Source organism: Plectropomus leopardus, chromosome 3 (assembly GCF_008729295.1).
Source record: "Plectropomus leopardus isolate mb chromosome 3, YSFRI_Pleo_2.0, whole genome shotgun sequence".
NCBI lineage: Eukaryota > Metazoa > Chordata > Actinopteri > Perciformes > Serranidae > Plectropomus > Plectropomus leopardus.
This window is the reverse complement of record NC_056465.1, coordinates 15,955,824-15,971,409: the sequence shown is the minus strand read 5'-3', so window position 1 is coordinate 15,971,409 and position 15,586 is coordinate 15,955,824. Positions and strand designations below refer to the sequence as shown.

The 15,586-nt window shown below is 38.9% G+C and overlaps 1 protein-coding gene across 3 annotated transcripts; it reads left to right on the top strand.

Moving 5' to 3' along the window:
- The first annotated feature begins 99 nt into the window (after window positions 1-99).
- On the top strand, window positions 100-14,335 carry LOC121941188. 3 transcript variants are annotated; one of them, XM_042483922.1, is made up of 5 exons: window positions 100-145; window positions 6,338-6,622; window positions 8,836-9,402; window positions 9,985-10,198; window positions 13,467-14,335. In XM_042483922.1, the coding sequence occupies exons 2-5, from the start codon at window positions 6,349-6,351 to the stop codon at window positions 13,720-13,722; spliced, it is 1,311 nt and encodes a 436-aa protein (XP_042339856.1). In that variant the 5' UTR covers window positions 100-145; window positions 6,338-6,348; the 3' UTR covers window positions 13,723-14,335. The 3 variants fall into 3 exon arrangements, with proteins under 3 accessions (XP_042339856.1, XP_042339857.1, XP_042339855.1); XM_042483923.1 differs by lacking the exon at window positions 100-145 and adding an exon at window positions 2,275-2,458 and having other exon boundaries at window positions 6,342-6,622; XM_042483921.1 differs by lacking the exon at window positions 100-145 and adding an exon at window positions 2,275-2,458.
- Window positions 14,336-15,586: the final 1,251 nt, after the last annotated feature.

Genomic DNA, 15,586 nt, shown 5'->3' with positions numbered 1-15,586 from the left:
AGCAGAATGAAATCACATTTGTGTCTCATCTGCTTACTAAAATATGAAATGATGAAATAATAATGTATTCCACAGGACTGCAGCCCAAACCTGGTCAACGTCTGCTCAGCTGGTGGATTTCATGAACCTCAGAAACTGTTGTCAGGTACTTTTCATGATTTTACCTTTTTGACATCTTTTCAGGATTTTCAGTAGAGTCTGGGTTTGTAATTTTATGATTTTAAAGGCTCTTCCTGCTGCTGAACAAATAAAACTCATCACTTCCTGTGTAGCAGGAAAGAGCCACCGGGGTTTAGAAGAGAAAATGGAAAAGATGTGTGATGGATAGGTGGGATCACTTTCAGAGGTAGATTGTGAAATAACAGTCTACATAAAAATCACATTTAACAGTGGTTAGGATTTTCGATGTTTTTACAGCATACAGGGATCAAACGTCTGTGGCGTCTCTTGACAGATTTCTCACAAAAACCTTTAGATAAAAGCAAAGGTTTTTATTTGTCACTGAGGAAAAACATATTTTGTCTAATACAGGTGTGCCAAAACACAACTGCCCAAATATATTTAACATTTTAGTAATGTTATCTGAACATCATAGTGATACCAAAGAAAATCAAATGCGATAAAAGGGCAAAACTGACAATTACTTTCATTATAGCTTAATCTATTTTTACAGTTGATCAGTTGTATGCAATGTAATGTGGGTGTATATATTTTGAAATCTTTGAAAATATAAATTAGCCTGAGATGGCCTGTTTAAATAGTATTTTCTGTGGTCTAAAACATAAATATATTCAGCCTGCAATGAAATAAATCAGACAAGCAGCAAATCTTTAAATTTTAGAAGCTGGAAACCAGCAAAAGTCCAGCATTAATTCTTTATAAATTACTTTTATTACCAAATTAGTCTGTTGTCTGTTTAAAACCTTAAACAAGACATAAAATAATTAAAAAGGAAACTAAAGAGAAGAGGCTAAACCCAATACCATCAATATAAACTCTGTTTTAACACACTTATACTGGTCACTATACTTTAAATATAGGCCAGAGCAATATATTATGAGACTATATATGAGAGTAGATATCATTTTAGATTTTGGATATATCAAGTGTTGTCTTTTCCTGGTTTTAAAGGCAACTTAAAGTGTTGTGAATTTTCCAAACTTGCCAGACTGGTTTTGCTGTTCTATTATTTGCTGTTTACTGCTTAGTCATTATATCCACATCAGGTGCGTAAGGTAGTTACAACAAGCTACTGCACCATAGTTACTAGTTATGCACCTTAAGTAGCTACCACATAATGTTATCATCTGGCCTCATGATCAGACAGAGACTTGACACTGCATGACCCCAACATACATATATTCCAAAAATCATCATTGCATTTCTGTATATGACAAAAAATACCAAGTAAAATTTGGAATAATTCATTGAATTTAATGGTTTAGAATAATTATATAGTTTTTGTAGGACACGCATATACTTAAGAACATGTTTTGTTATAGATTGCTACTGAATATTGTACAAAAAAAACTGCAAACCATAATGAAGATAGGCTTGCCTTTTCAATGACATATATTGCAAATGGCACCATTTTTAATCTAATGTGAGTTTGTCTTTGAACATAGACACATTTTTAAAAGTGGCAATCTGAAGTATTTGCAGTAGCTCATTTTGTGCCCAACGTATTGTTTGAAGGCCCACTGTCTCTGTGGACCCCAGTTACCACCCTGCTTGCACTTTCTAAATGTACGCCCCTGATCCACATTACTGATGATTATTTATCAAAGATCACATTGTGTATATTTTGAGAAAACACTGATGATCAGCGCTACAATGTCAAATATCGATTTAGAGACTTTTGGTCAAAAATAGGATGATGTCTTTTTTTCTCTATATCAAGTAGCCCTAATATGTTTGTTTATAATTAAATTCATTATAATTATTATCCATAAATGAATGCTAAATCAGTGCTAAGGAGAATAAAGGGACCACATGGTTAATTTTTTGTTTATTTATTTATTTTACAAAAGATTTACAAGACAAGTAAAGTGATTACACGCTGTCATTCTTTGTATGAATATTAGAGGAGAGCGGAGGTTTAGTTTCAGTGTAAATGTTTACGGAGCTGTTTAGTTAAAGTCGTGCTTGTGATGGATGTGACTGTTAATGTTGAATTTGGAGGTAAACTGGGAGAAAGTGCCTCCTCCTCCTCCTCCTCCCCCGGCTTTATTTGCTCCATATGGTGTTGGACATGGTACCCAGGAAAGAAAAAAAACTTAAGTGGGCGGAGGAAAATCCTAGTATTTTGTCCGTCTTGAAATTTGATTCAGAAGTTCAGGATCCTGGAAGACAAAAAGCAAACGGAGGGGGAGGGAAGAAAGGCAGAGAAGGACGGAGAGGTTTTTTTTTTACTGCGAGAAGAGTAAACTCACCAAATACTCTGCAACCTCCGACTAAAGTAAGTGCATTTATACGCGGCATGCTTCTCATGAATAAAGCGCTTAAACAGGCACAACACGGAGCAAAATTAGTCAACATTTGTGTGAAATCTGGCTGTTAAACTGCTGTAATTGCTGCTGAATGGCCACATAATATAAGGTTTCAGCGCTGCTATTTGAAAAGGACTTGCGTGTCCTTTACGCGCACATTTATGCGGGCACGGTTGATTTATTTATCACCAAATTAGGCTCATCCCGTAACCCATATGTTAAACTACACAAGACGAGACTTCACTTGCTTTGTGGAAGAGGAATTGTAAAAAAAAAAAAAAAAGAAAAAAAACCCTAAAACAAATAGTTGCTCAGCAGCGGGAGAGAAGTTGTTTTTTCAGCGGGGAGTTAAAGCACATTGGCCCCTACGCGCGTTTCCACAGCCACGCCAGTTCTGATAACCAGCGAGATTTATTCCCTTCCAGTCCAACCAGTCCTAATTTGCGCACTATACAAGGTAAAGTCCTCATTTGTTTGGAGAAAGATCCCCGCCGCAGATTTTGCGTGCCGCTTCTGCGCCACAGTTGGATGTGCGCCAAAAACATCCAGAAGAAAATGCTCCAAATTCAATCTGCAGATGTTAATGAAAAGCTCTGAAATAACGGCAGACCAACAAAGGCGCGTGAGTGGTGTTATTTTACAGTCATTGTCGGTCGCCTTTGTCCAGTCATCGTCGTCTACCTAAGGTATATTTTGCGCGTTTGTTCAGTCAAAAGTCATCGAAAAAGTAACCATTAATGGTAAAATTAGTATTCAGATCATACTTACTTAAGTAAAGGTAGCAATACAATGAAAATACTCCATCATAAGTGGCCCTGCATTAAAATGTGGCAACACAATTACCTCTAAGAATAAAAAGTGAAAGTAGGTATACTCATTATGCAGAATATCAACTGCCAGAATGATAATAACTATATTATTGACAGGTCGACCGATGTTTGTTTTTCAGGGCTGATATTAGTTATTGAGAACAATTACTGATATTTGGAACCGCTATTCATTTATAATAAAATTTAAAATCTTTCTGTCAGTATTTAGAATTTGGAATATAACAAACTCCAACACAAATCTTTATTTAAATGCCTTTAGCAAATGTTTAATCAAAACTGAAGCTTTCAATATGACATACAAGTTCCCAGCATTTTTTTGTTTTTCAAATTTAATCCCCCCATGCTTACGTTTTTTTGCATTTTAATTAATTAGTGTTATTGGCTGATACAAAGAAGTAAGAAATACAAGAATTAGTGCAGTGGAAGTGCAAAGTCGCATAAAATGGAAAGTACCTCAAAACTGTGCAGCATTAGAGTAGATGTACTTAGTTACTTTTCACTGCTGCTGACTAAATGATTCAGTCCTGAGTTACCTCTTGATTGAATGTAATTTAAAGTTATCCATTAAAAAATGGTGTGGATTGTGTTTTAACTGTAGGATAATTAAAATTTAACTATGTATGCCCTTATAGTGATGTAATCCTGCTTTGTGTTATTTCTGATCGTCCTATGGCCAATCATAGGGAGAGCTTGGTTGGCCATCCAAGAAAATGCAAACTCAGCAGGGGGAAACAGCTAGTTTGGCTCTGTCCAAAATAATCCGAATTTGACCAGAACCTTCAGGGATCACTAGTAAACAGTGCCAGTATTTCGTTTGTTTAATACGTGCATAAACTGAAGCTTTAAATGTGTTTGGGTTTTTTTTCTCACAGTCTCTATGCTAAGCTAAGCCAGCCAGGTGTTTGCTTCAGCTTCACAATTAAAAGGCCAAAGTGAGAGCAGTATCAATCATCTCACCAAGCTCTCGGAAAGAAAACAATATGCGTATTTCTCCAAATCTCAAATTATTGTTTTTTGTTATATTCCCCAAAGTTAAAGAGTCTATATACATTCAGATCATTAACCCTTTAACAACTGGACCAACATCAGTTTTCTTACTAACTCTTAAATCTCTGAAGCCACTGCAAATTAATTTGATTTCTGTCCTGCAGACTGCAAAGAACTGGTAAAAGGTGACAGGGAAATAATCTAACAATTAGCTGGTGGGAATTATAGTAATATATTAGCAAAAAATAAGGGGAAAATGTCATCAAAAACCATATTTATAGTTCTCTTATTTATATACTTTAAATTATGTCACAGAAAAAATAAGAACACCTTTTTAGCACTTTCTTGAGGTCATTGTCTTTTTTTTTACTTTTTAAAAACTTTTCAGGTCATTTTCTTGTAAGTTTTTACTAATCTCTTATTGAATTGCTTGTTGCCCTCTTTGCATGTTTTTTTAAGGATATCTAGCCAATTTGCTCAGGTATTAAAGGGTTAATATAGCAGTAAATTTGCAATGTAAAGATATAGTGGAGTAATGGAATCCTGAACAGAGAGTGAAATCATGCCAACCTACCGCCGTGTAATATTCAGATCTTCCCCTTTCGTTGTTGCTGTAGTTGGTCTGGCCATGTGTGCATGTTAGTGCATTTGACTCCCTGTGCGTTATCCCACCGGTTAGGTAATCTCCGCCACTCTCCATTTCGCTCATACAGTGCTTACAGCTGCTAACGCCATCCCAACACACAGCAGCGAGACATGGTTGTTGCGGAAGCGTAGCACCCACCTACTGGTTCCTTTCCCCAAGGTTAACGCCGTTAGCTTTGTCAGCACCATTGTCGTAGTTAGAGCTGTTTATGTTGTTTGCACTGTTAGCATCATTAGCTCTTGGCCATCGGCTTAGCCACCTCCATGTTGAGAGCCATGTGCAGGCAATCCTGGCTCAGACTCTAAATCATTGATTTGAATGCCACTTCTATTGATATGTAACTTTAGTTCTTCCAGTACTTAAGTCAAATGTATTTTGAGTCTAAAGACACTGAAATGCACCTGCAAAATACCCACCATGAATACCTTTTTTAATATTTGAATATAAACTGTTGTTGAAATCTCAGATTCTTAAAAAAGAAAAGAGATCTTAAAAAAGAGATCATGACCTCAGTGTCCTAGTTGTACAATCAAATGTGCAGTCTTATTTGTTAGATATAGAGGTAGAAAAATGTACCCTGTAGTATGTGCCAGTGTGTTATTTCCATCTATCCATATCAGTGTTATCAAAATTAAATCACTACAGTGTTTTACATGTGTTTATTTTTGTGAGAAAAAGTCTCAAGTAAAAGAAATACTTACATGAAAACAGTTCAAACATGCACAGGGTGCGTTACCTAGCAGAGAAAGATAAACTCTGACTTCCTGTCAGTGCTGATTATTGTACATCCACTGATATATAAACATTGATTTCCTTTATTTCCACCCAAAAAGCTCTTTTCCTCACATAACATGAGCATGAATTCACTCCACATGAAGTCCCAGTAAAAACTTTTAAGTGCTTATATAGGCTACATTCCTAATTCGGACTTTAAATCTTTAGTTAAGAAAAAAAAGTAAACTAAGTAAGTGGGTAAACTTACATGTTGAATAAAAGGGAGATAAAAGAGATGCAAAAAACACAAACGACAATATAAATTGTCAATATAAATATAAAGAACAAATAAGTGTACAACTCATAATTCTTCTGTGCTTGTCATTTTGGTTGGAAACAGTTTCCCAAAGTTTTTTTTAATGACCTTAAATATTCCTTTAGTGTTTATTCTGATGTGGCTTCTTTGCACTCAGATGCTTGAAAAAGTGAAGAATTGCCTCTCTTAAATAAGAAGTAAAGATGAAATTCTGCTGCTTTTTAAAGACGTACGCTGATTTGGCTCCTCAGACACTTGGAGGAGAACGGAGGTGGTGTAACTGTGTGTCCCTGGTTTGGTGTTTATAACTGTTTTCGGTCTGCTTTTTGTCTGGACCTCCTCCTGCTCCTCTAAGGCAGTGTGACTATGAGCACCTCGGGGCTTCAGGCCACTAACCGGCAGAATGCGAAGGAGCTTGACAGCATGAAGGAGTCCATCAGCGACATCATCAACCAGCTCCAGGACATCGACCCCACCAGGCTCTCCTTCTCCCCCTTCCTGGACCTGGACACGCAGATCTCCTTGGCGCCGGTGTCAGACAGCCCAGAGTCCTCGGTGGAGGAGCTGCACTCGTCCTCCCACTCCGTCTCCGGCTCCCAGCGCTCCCTTGAACAGCCACCAGCGACCAATCAGCTGAGGAGTGAGTTATTACTGCTGTTTTTTACTGTCTGCAGGATTTGAGTGGAGGCCAGAGCAAATTAGCCAAGGCAGAAGTCGAGTTTGAGTCCAGACTGGATCGAAAGAGGGTTAAGAAGGAGTCAGGGCTGATTAAAGCAGAGCGACAGTTAATATGCAGTCCATAATAAAAGAAGGTTTTTTTTTTATGTTTAGCACATGTGTAGATCTACAGACACTCTGGACTAAATCAACATCGGTGTCTTGCATAAAGGTTTTCACTGATGAGGACATAACAATGTCCTGCGCTGTGAGGTGGAAAAAAACAAAGTACAATTACATTTAGGTACATATAGAGTTGAAATTGTATGAAATTTTCTCAGCATTACAGAATTATTATTATTACTAGTCATATATTAACTATTAGCTTTAGAAACAGACAGATTTCATCGTCTCCCTGAAAAGGAATGGCTTTGTTTTCTTATGTTATATAGGTGAGATTGAAAACCTAATGTTTTATTGCTCATTATTTGACTATCTAAGGACTTTAGGACTAAGGACTTTTTCCTCTGGATGGAATATTAAAATAACTAAAGTTATGTTTGTGGAAAGCAGTCTTTGTGGCAAATTTTATATGTCCAGCACGGGACTGCAGACTAAGTCCTTTGTTATGTTGAATATAAAAAGTTCTGCTGTTTTCTGAAAAACATTTAACCACTGCAGATGCAGTTGTGGTGTCCTATAAAGTCCATGTGGACCAAGTGCATGCATGTGCATGACACAATAAATAACATAAAGAAGTAACTGACCAAGAAAAAAGTTTTTTATGGTCCTAAGTCAAAACAGACATGAGACAGACTTATGTAGACTCCAAAGTGGTGCAGTCCTACAGGAGGGAGACCTCATCTATAATGTGAAGAAGGTGAATGTTTGCAGGAAATCATTTACGTAGATGTTTCATGGATGTTGATATGACCGCCTGCAGCAACAGTGAAAACACAAACTGTATGTAAAAGCTGAAAACAGCTGCAGATGACCTCAGTGACTCTTTCTGCACACTGCCTCACGATGCTTGATGTTAAGTGAATAATTGATTCTATATAATGTGATTACATTTTTTTAAAGAAACAAGACACTTAAAGCTAGACTATTAATGAGCCAGAACCACAGAGACCCAGAACCTCCAACTACTATGCCTGTGTACTACTATGTACTACTATATATTGTTTTTTGGGTATTTGGATAAGTGCATTTTAACCACTAGGGTGGGTTCTTCTTTTGTGGTCCTGTGAGTCTAGTCTCAGGACTGTAGTGATGTCCATTTATATTGGGTACATATGGGGCATCTTCCTAAATTATTCAGAGCTTAATCAAATTATCACAAAATATTTCACACAAAGAAATCACGTGATTATGTTGTAATATTCCTGCTCAGGACACTTGGTTAGTTTCTGTCTCTTTGTATGCTGTAACGATGAGAATATGGAGGAGCTGACAGATTACATTTACTCGAGTTCTGTACTTAAATACAAATTTGAGGTACTTGTACTTTACTTGATTCTTTTCTTTTAACACTACTTAATACTTTTACTCCACTATATTTAAAAGGGATAATAATAATATTGTACTTTTTACTTCACTACATTGATTTGAAGGCTTTAGTTACTAGAGTCTATAAAATATGTTTTGTCATAAATTACACTACACAGCAGTTTATACATCTACAACAAGTGGATTAACCAATTAGCCAATTGACAGGAAATAAATTGGCAAGTATTTTTAATAACCTAATCTTTTAATAAACCTGTGTTGTTTTCTTATTTATTTTATTTATTTATCTTATATTGTTTTTCTTTTTTTGGGTGGTTTGCTTCTTTGTTTTCTTTGTTGGGTATTTTTACTTTTAATACTTTAAGTAAATGTTGGTGATTATACTTACTTACTCTTACTTTTTTACTTATACCTACATTACTTAGACTTTTACAGAGTGTTTTTGCGGTGTAGTATTAGTACTTCAATCACACAGAGGAGGTGGGGTCAGTAGGGGCCAAACAGCAGTCTTTGGCCCCGAGGCCCCTTAATAGGTTAATCCGGCCATGTGCTCACTCCTCCAAAATGTTACATGAGACGCAGGCCTGACTTGCAGTGAGGGGATGATTGATTAGTGTCAGTCTGCAGCTGATTGCTCTCAGTATCCGGTTTTGGATTGTGTGTTAAAATGTGCTCTGGTTTGAACAGGCTCTGCTCCCTGCCACCAGCAGCCCGGCGACGACCTCCCAGTGGAGCCACAAGCAGATCAGACAGAGGAGGGGGAGCTGGATCAAACTCTTTCCAGTCCGATCATCACAGCACACAATTTGGACGCCGCAATGGAAAACCGCATCAGCTTTCCAACCCCAGCCTCACAGGGAGACATTCCCAACGGCACAGACACACCGAGATGGAGTCCAGAATCCACCACTCTGGACTGCACAGTGGATGAGGGTCGGCCTCTGATAGGCCCCCCGCCAGAAAGCGTGGAGCTGACTGTGTGGAGCTCAGAGGGGCGGAGAGAGACTTGTGAGGCCACAGAGGAGGCTTCAGATCGGGGACGATGCTGCTGCCGCTGCTGCCAGTGTAAATGCTGTCAGAGTGGCCGAGTTCCTGCTTTCTTCTCAGTGCTGGCTTCTCTTCTGTGCGCAGCTGGGATCCTCTATGCACTCTATTTCTATGTCCCTATAAAACCCCCCGACTGCCCCGACACAACCAGCCGCATCGTTTTCACCCTCTGCTGCTGCGTGGTGGCAGCCGTCCCCATCCTGCTGGGTATGCTTCAAACACCTGCACACTGACATTAAAAACAGCCGAGTGAGCGCCACAAATGAAAGATAAAAGATTAAGAGAGGATTTGGTTTGTCTGGCCGCCTTGTCTTGGAATGTTTCAGTGTCTCCTGTCCCCTTTAATTTCATGCGCTTTCAACCTCAGAGCAGCAGACGTCTCCCCGGGCCTCTGGAGAGAAGCATAATTTCCTTCTCCTGCACATAGCTTTAAATGGAAACTACAATAAGAGGTTGGCTGCGTCTCTCGTCTCCCAGGCTGTGGCCTAATTGTTTCAGAATATTTTAATCACTTTCCAACCTGGGTGACCAGAATCAAGAGGGCAGGTGGCAAAAACATCCCAACTAAAGCCCGTCCAGACCATTTTCCTCTCACCTATTTGTCAAGCTGATGACTGTGAGGAGTATTTGCGTGCAGGCCACGCTGCTGGCAGTTGCTGTATTCAAATGAAGATATTGTAATGACAAAGTATGCTGTCAGACAAGATCAAGTGCAGTGAGGAGTTGTTTGTGGAAAGATGGCCAAGATTCAAGATGCTAACTGACTTATTGCTCTTTCATCCCTCACAGCGATGCTCATGGGTGCAGCGTGCCAGTTCTGCACAGCCTCCTTCGGTCTGCAGGAGTCGTTTCCCAGAAGACAGGCGGTGCAGCAGCTGTTTGTCACGGCGTCGTTGGAGCAGTTACTCCTCTATATCCTCAACCTTGTCGTTATGGCCGCTTTACTTCCTCAAGACCAGCTGAAGTTGGTGCCTATACTGGTCACCATGTTTATCTTTGGAAGGTGAGGCTCAGATGTGGACCAAAGGAGTGTTCGATGAAGGAAAGTGTTTCGAAATTAAACTAGGTTGCTCGTTCGTGATTTTGATGCACGGCATGGGACATTAAGCACACATCACGTCAGTTCACAATAAAGACATAAGGACAAATCTGATTGCAGGGCAGCACATATTAAACATTTAGGCTGGATTGCACAAACAAGGATCAACTTTTAAACCTGATTAAATCATGGTTTAAGTGTCAGTTCTGTTGCACCAAACTTAAAAAAAATAGCTTAAAATTCATAAAGATTAACTTTGAATCTCTATCTCTCTCTCTTAACATAGATTACATTTAATTGTTTTGCACCAAAACTTTAAACTCAAATTTAAACTGTGATTTGGGGTTAACTTTAAACCTACAGTTGAGGAGGTTTAACTCTTTGATGACTGCCTTTTCGAGATGAATTGGGCCAAAGAATCACGTTCCTCAGAGAAAGTTGAGAGACAAACTCAACCCACTTGACTGATATGATGATGATGTGATGATGACGAATTTTTGTCAAGATACTGGTTTACCAAGTACACTTGATGTTTTGAGCTGAACAGGAAGATTAGGCCAACTGTCACCATGAGTACTGTTAAGCTGGCAACTTTAAACAAGATAGCAACAATGTAACATTTAATGTAACATTTATTGTTACAGAAAAGGAGCCATTAAGACAGCTAATGACTCCAACTCTTTTTTATACATACTAGGTGCCAACAGCATGCTCAATATGTATGTGTTTATATATTTAAGTACTTGTTTATTATTTGTTACTTACATTTTGATATGACGCTTGATCCTATTAATAAAATCCAGTGCTCTGCTTAATTTTAAATCTGGATTTACTCATTTAAACCTAGTTTTACTAAACTCTGATTATAGACGATTTCAGTTTAAATCAATTGTTGGTGCAACCCAGCCGTATTATTGAGAAGGAAGTCATACAGCAACAAGTCATTATAACACCTTCACAGTGTTAATATGCTGATGTTTGGCAGGTCATATTTACCATTTGGATTTAGATTTAATGTCCTAGAGGGATATTTGTTTCCGCTGCCAGTACACAAAAGCATATGGATACACAAATATAGCAACATACAGATGTAGACAGAACACAGAAATCTCCATTAATGTATTCATCATCCCAGCTCACAACAGTGTCATCAAGACAGATGTTTTTGAGATAAAACTGAAGTGAGATCTTCTCCATTTAAGAGTCTGGTATCTCCGGCCAGATGTGAGTAATGTGAAGTGTTGATTGAGGGGATGATCAGTGTCGTTTGCTATTCTGAGTTCTGGGCGTGGCTCTGAGGTTCGTATCTGAGAGACTGGGTGTGGGAGCGCAGATGGTTTTGGATGCAGTGTGTGTGATGCTCATAAGTTTGTTTCTTTGCTGGTAATGGTTAACATAGGGAAGAAGCAGCTGGAGCAGTACGGGCAGCAGGAGCAGCGGGATGGGCTGAATTATGCTTCCATAAAGCAGCAACAGACAGTGCTTTGAGTTTAGTATGACAGTGAGTCTTTGCTGGTTTACTGGTGTTTATTGATGTGTTGACTGGAACCTGGTATATTGTTTATGATGAATCTGAGATATTCAAAGCTGTTGACCTGTTTTTCTGTCTTGCTGTGGATGGAGGTGGGGTTCAGTCCATTGTGGAGTGTGTTTAAATGTACCCATGGTCACTACTATAGTTTAACATGCCATCATGCTAGTCATGCTATCTTACTAAACGCAAAGTGAGGCTAATTTTTGTTCATTAACCAGGGATGGGAAAAGTCTGCAGATCATTTAAGTTATTTTAATTCATCCTCAATGTACGAATGTCTGAACCAAATTTAATTTCAATTCATCCAATTGTTGCTAATATATTTTGATCAAAGCCAAAAATGTTACTTTTACTTGTAAAGGACCAGGCTGCAGGTCCATAAAAAGGCCTAAAATGTCTCAAGTACACATTTATCAATAAAAGGCCATAAAAGGTATTAAATAGTCCTAAATTCTGGATGGATTGATGGGTCTTAAATGTTTTTTAGTCACATCAGAGTAAGAATTTCCATTTCTATATGGGGAACATCATTACAAAGGTCCAGTGCGTAGGACTTGGGAGGATATATTAGCAGAAATGGAATATAATACAATATGTTTTTGTAAGTGTAAAATCCCTTGAAAATATGAACTGTCGTGTTTTTATGACTTTAAAATGAGCTGTTTGGGCGTCCGGTGGCTTAGTCGATAAAGCAGGCGCCCCTTGAATAATGGCACTGTCCGTGCCGCAGCGGCCGCGGGTTCGAGTCCAGCTCGCGGCCCGTTGCTACATGTCATCCCCTCTCTCTCCCCCTTTCACACTGCTGATCTGTCCTATCTAATAAAGGCAAAAATGCCAAAAAAATAATCTTTAAAAAAAAAAAAAGAGCTGTTTATAGCTACATACGAAGTGGGTCCTTGTCTACAAACATCGCCATGTTGCACCACCACATTTCTACAGTAGCCCAGAATGGACAAACCAAACACTCTATACAGGGTCATGTCGGCCACTGTCATCAGCATGCCGTCCATGGTGAGAGAGTTGGAAAAACACTAATTTTTTAGAGTGAAAATGCTTTATTTAGTGTTTTTACCAGTTTAAATCACTGGGTGTGTTTGTTTCGTAAAGGAAGAGACCTCTGTGAATAATTTGACTCCCGGTAAAACCTCCTGAACAGTTAACACCTAAATGCCCCTAAATCTTACACACTGATCCTTTAACAGAAGGGAATCATTGTTCGACGGGGGAATAGACTTCAACACAACACCTGTATGTCCTCAGTGCCCCTATTTTTGCTCCCTCTTCGCATTAAGGTCACACAATGAGTCTGCATTGTTAAACTAAGGCTCTGCTGGCCAGCCTGCATGTTATTTTCTCTGTGTGGTAAACACAGTATCATCAGTGTCAATGTACTTTACTCAATGTACACTGTACACTGTTCAGTTTGAATTGACCTTAACATGTCTAAAGAGTATATTTTCACTTTTTGTGTTTTTCCACCCCGTTTTTTTCTTAAATATAATTTAAAGTAATATTGAAAAAGTCTCAAAAAGTATTACATTTCACTGGTTTATGCATGTAGACACACTGTTACATGACTTCAGCACGTATAAAATGGTTTAACTGGGAGTCTTGCTCTTTGAAACACTGTCAGGTAGGTTGTGAGTGTTTATCAGTAAAGTTTTAACTTGATCTGATTTCCTGTTTAATTCTCCATAGGCTTGTTTACTGGGTCAGCCTGAACGTGTGCAGCTCCTGGCGAGGCTTCGGCTCCGGCCTGACCGTCTTCCCGCTCATCGCCATGGTGGCTCTCAATCTGTTCCTCATCTACACCCTGAATCTCAAGGAGCCACTTTTTGGCTCTCAGGACATCCTCTATAATCAGGTCACCCCCTCTTCCTGGTCAGGGGAGACATCACAGAGCCCGAGTGGCAAACCAGACGTCCTACCCACAGACATCCTGGACGCTCAGTGAGGAGGCGAGCTGTGCTTTCTTCTTTCAGAGGAGGAGATCTTTTCCTAAAATAGGCCATTCCTGTGGTCTGCAGTTCAGCACAGCAACACACGCTGCCACCATGACCTCCAAGTCTGTGACGGCTTAACTTGTATTTTTGCTCCTCCTATACAGGACTTTTTTAAAATGTGGATTCATGCTTATTATCTGAAATGCAAGAGCTCTTTCCCTGCTAGTGGCAGAGGACGCCTTTGGACAATGCTGTAGTCTTAAAACATCTGTCCTTTTAAGCTATTCCAGTGCCTATATTTAATGTTTTGAACTCTTAAGTACTTTTAACAGCTCTGCTATATATATGGCTGAATTTGGTTTGACCTAAAAACCCACACGCAAAGCAACTGCAGTCGTCAGACTTTATTATAATTTTAATGTGCCCAGAAAGTTTGTACCTGATGAAGACAGAATAAAAGCCATTCGTAAAAATGTCTTTCATCTTTTCCAGTTTTTAGTTCCCTCTCTGACTTTGACCTGTTTGACTGAGCAGCTATTCCTGGAGGAGCTGCAGTGTGTGTTTTCAGTGCTGGGACTGTCATTATGTGATAACACGCTCTCGATGTTCTCTGGTTGCTCTCCATCTCCACCCTGCTGGCATCCTTGCTGCTGCTGCTGATGCTCTGCTCGGTTTGTGGTGCAAAATGAGGCCAAAACAAAAACAGGATGCTGACGACGGCTGCATTTACTTCATTTTGACCACTTAGTCAACAGGAGATTAAAGAGCTTCCCAAATTGCTTTAATTAAAGGCAATTTATTTAACATTTGTCAGACTCGTAAAGATTTACTTTCTTTTACTAATTTAATGAAAGAAAAGGTTTAAGTCCTGCATGCCAGATGAAGGTCCACAGCCTGTCTCTGTAAATGCAGTGCTGACTGTGTCTTTCTTTCAAATATGATTTATTTTCTAACTTATTTTCCAACAAACCAAGTTTTGCCAGCAGTATAAAAAAAAATAAATAAATGAAAACTTTTTTGCCTGCAGGTTAGACCAATCAAATGTGAAGTCTGGACTTATCACTTTTGGCAGCGCATCATAGTTGACATTTTGCTTGCCAGCAGTATCAAAGTACCGGACTGGGTGCCTGATCCACCCCATAATTTTCCATATTTTGATGAAAACTGTGAATATCAAATTTAACATTTCCAAACTGTGTCTAAATGTGCAACTTACAACAGTGATGTAATACTAAGCGAGTGATACCCAACTTATGGCCTGCGGGCCAAATTTGGCCCTCATTAGGGTACCAGGTGGTCCGCCAGCTGTTTTCTAATGAACAAAAGGACATTGATTCACGCTGGGATTTTTGGTTGTTGTTTTTTGGATGTAAATAAAGTGCTTAAGTGCTTAAAAAGCAACGCAATAAATTTGAATCAGTAAATTTTTATGCAGCAATTTGTGCCTTTTCTGCTTGAAATTTTGGTTCAGTCAAAATTAAATTAAAGAAAATTCCAAATGCACATGTTCTAAATATTGAGGGGAACGTGTTCCTTGCCTCCTCCCTGAAATCTACACCCACAGAGCACTGCATACTATAGTACTACACTAAGTCGACAGGTATGATGGAGAGGTATTGTGTCAGTGAAATGTCTTCTTCTTGGTCCTTAACACAATCTTCCCTCAGGCTAAAAGTTCTTAAAAAGCTCAAAAAAACACATTTGATTGCTTAGTCAACTGCTTTTTTCCAGCAGTAAGAATGAACTTTCAGTCTCTAGAGTTTTATTTTTTTGAGTGAGTGTTCTCCTGGCCAGTGGCTCACAGGTAATTTGATCCTGAGACTCCCGTTATAGACTAAATGATTCATCAAAAAATAATGGACTGATTAATTGATA

What these genes read in the sequence shown, in the direction of transcription:
- LOC121941188 (XM_042483922.1), top strand. Translation starts at nt 6,349, where the DNA reads ATGAGCACCTCGGGGCTTCAGGCCACTAACCGGCAGAATGCGAAGGAG. An exon ending in AGCCGTCCCCATCCTGCTGG is followed by an intron (nt 9,403 to 9,984) that starts GTATGCTTCAAA and finishes CATCCCTCACAG; the next exon opens with CGATGCTCATGGGTGCAGCG. An exon ending in ACCATGTTTATCTTTGGAAG is followed by an intron (nt 10,199 to 13,466) that starts GTGAGGCTCAGA and finishes AATTCTCCATAG; the next exon opens with GCTTGTTTACTGGGTCAGCC.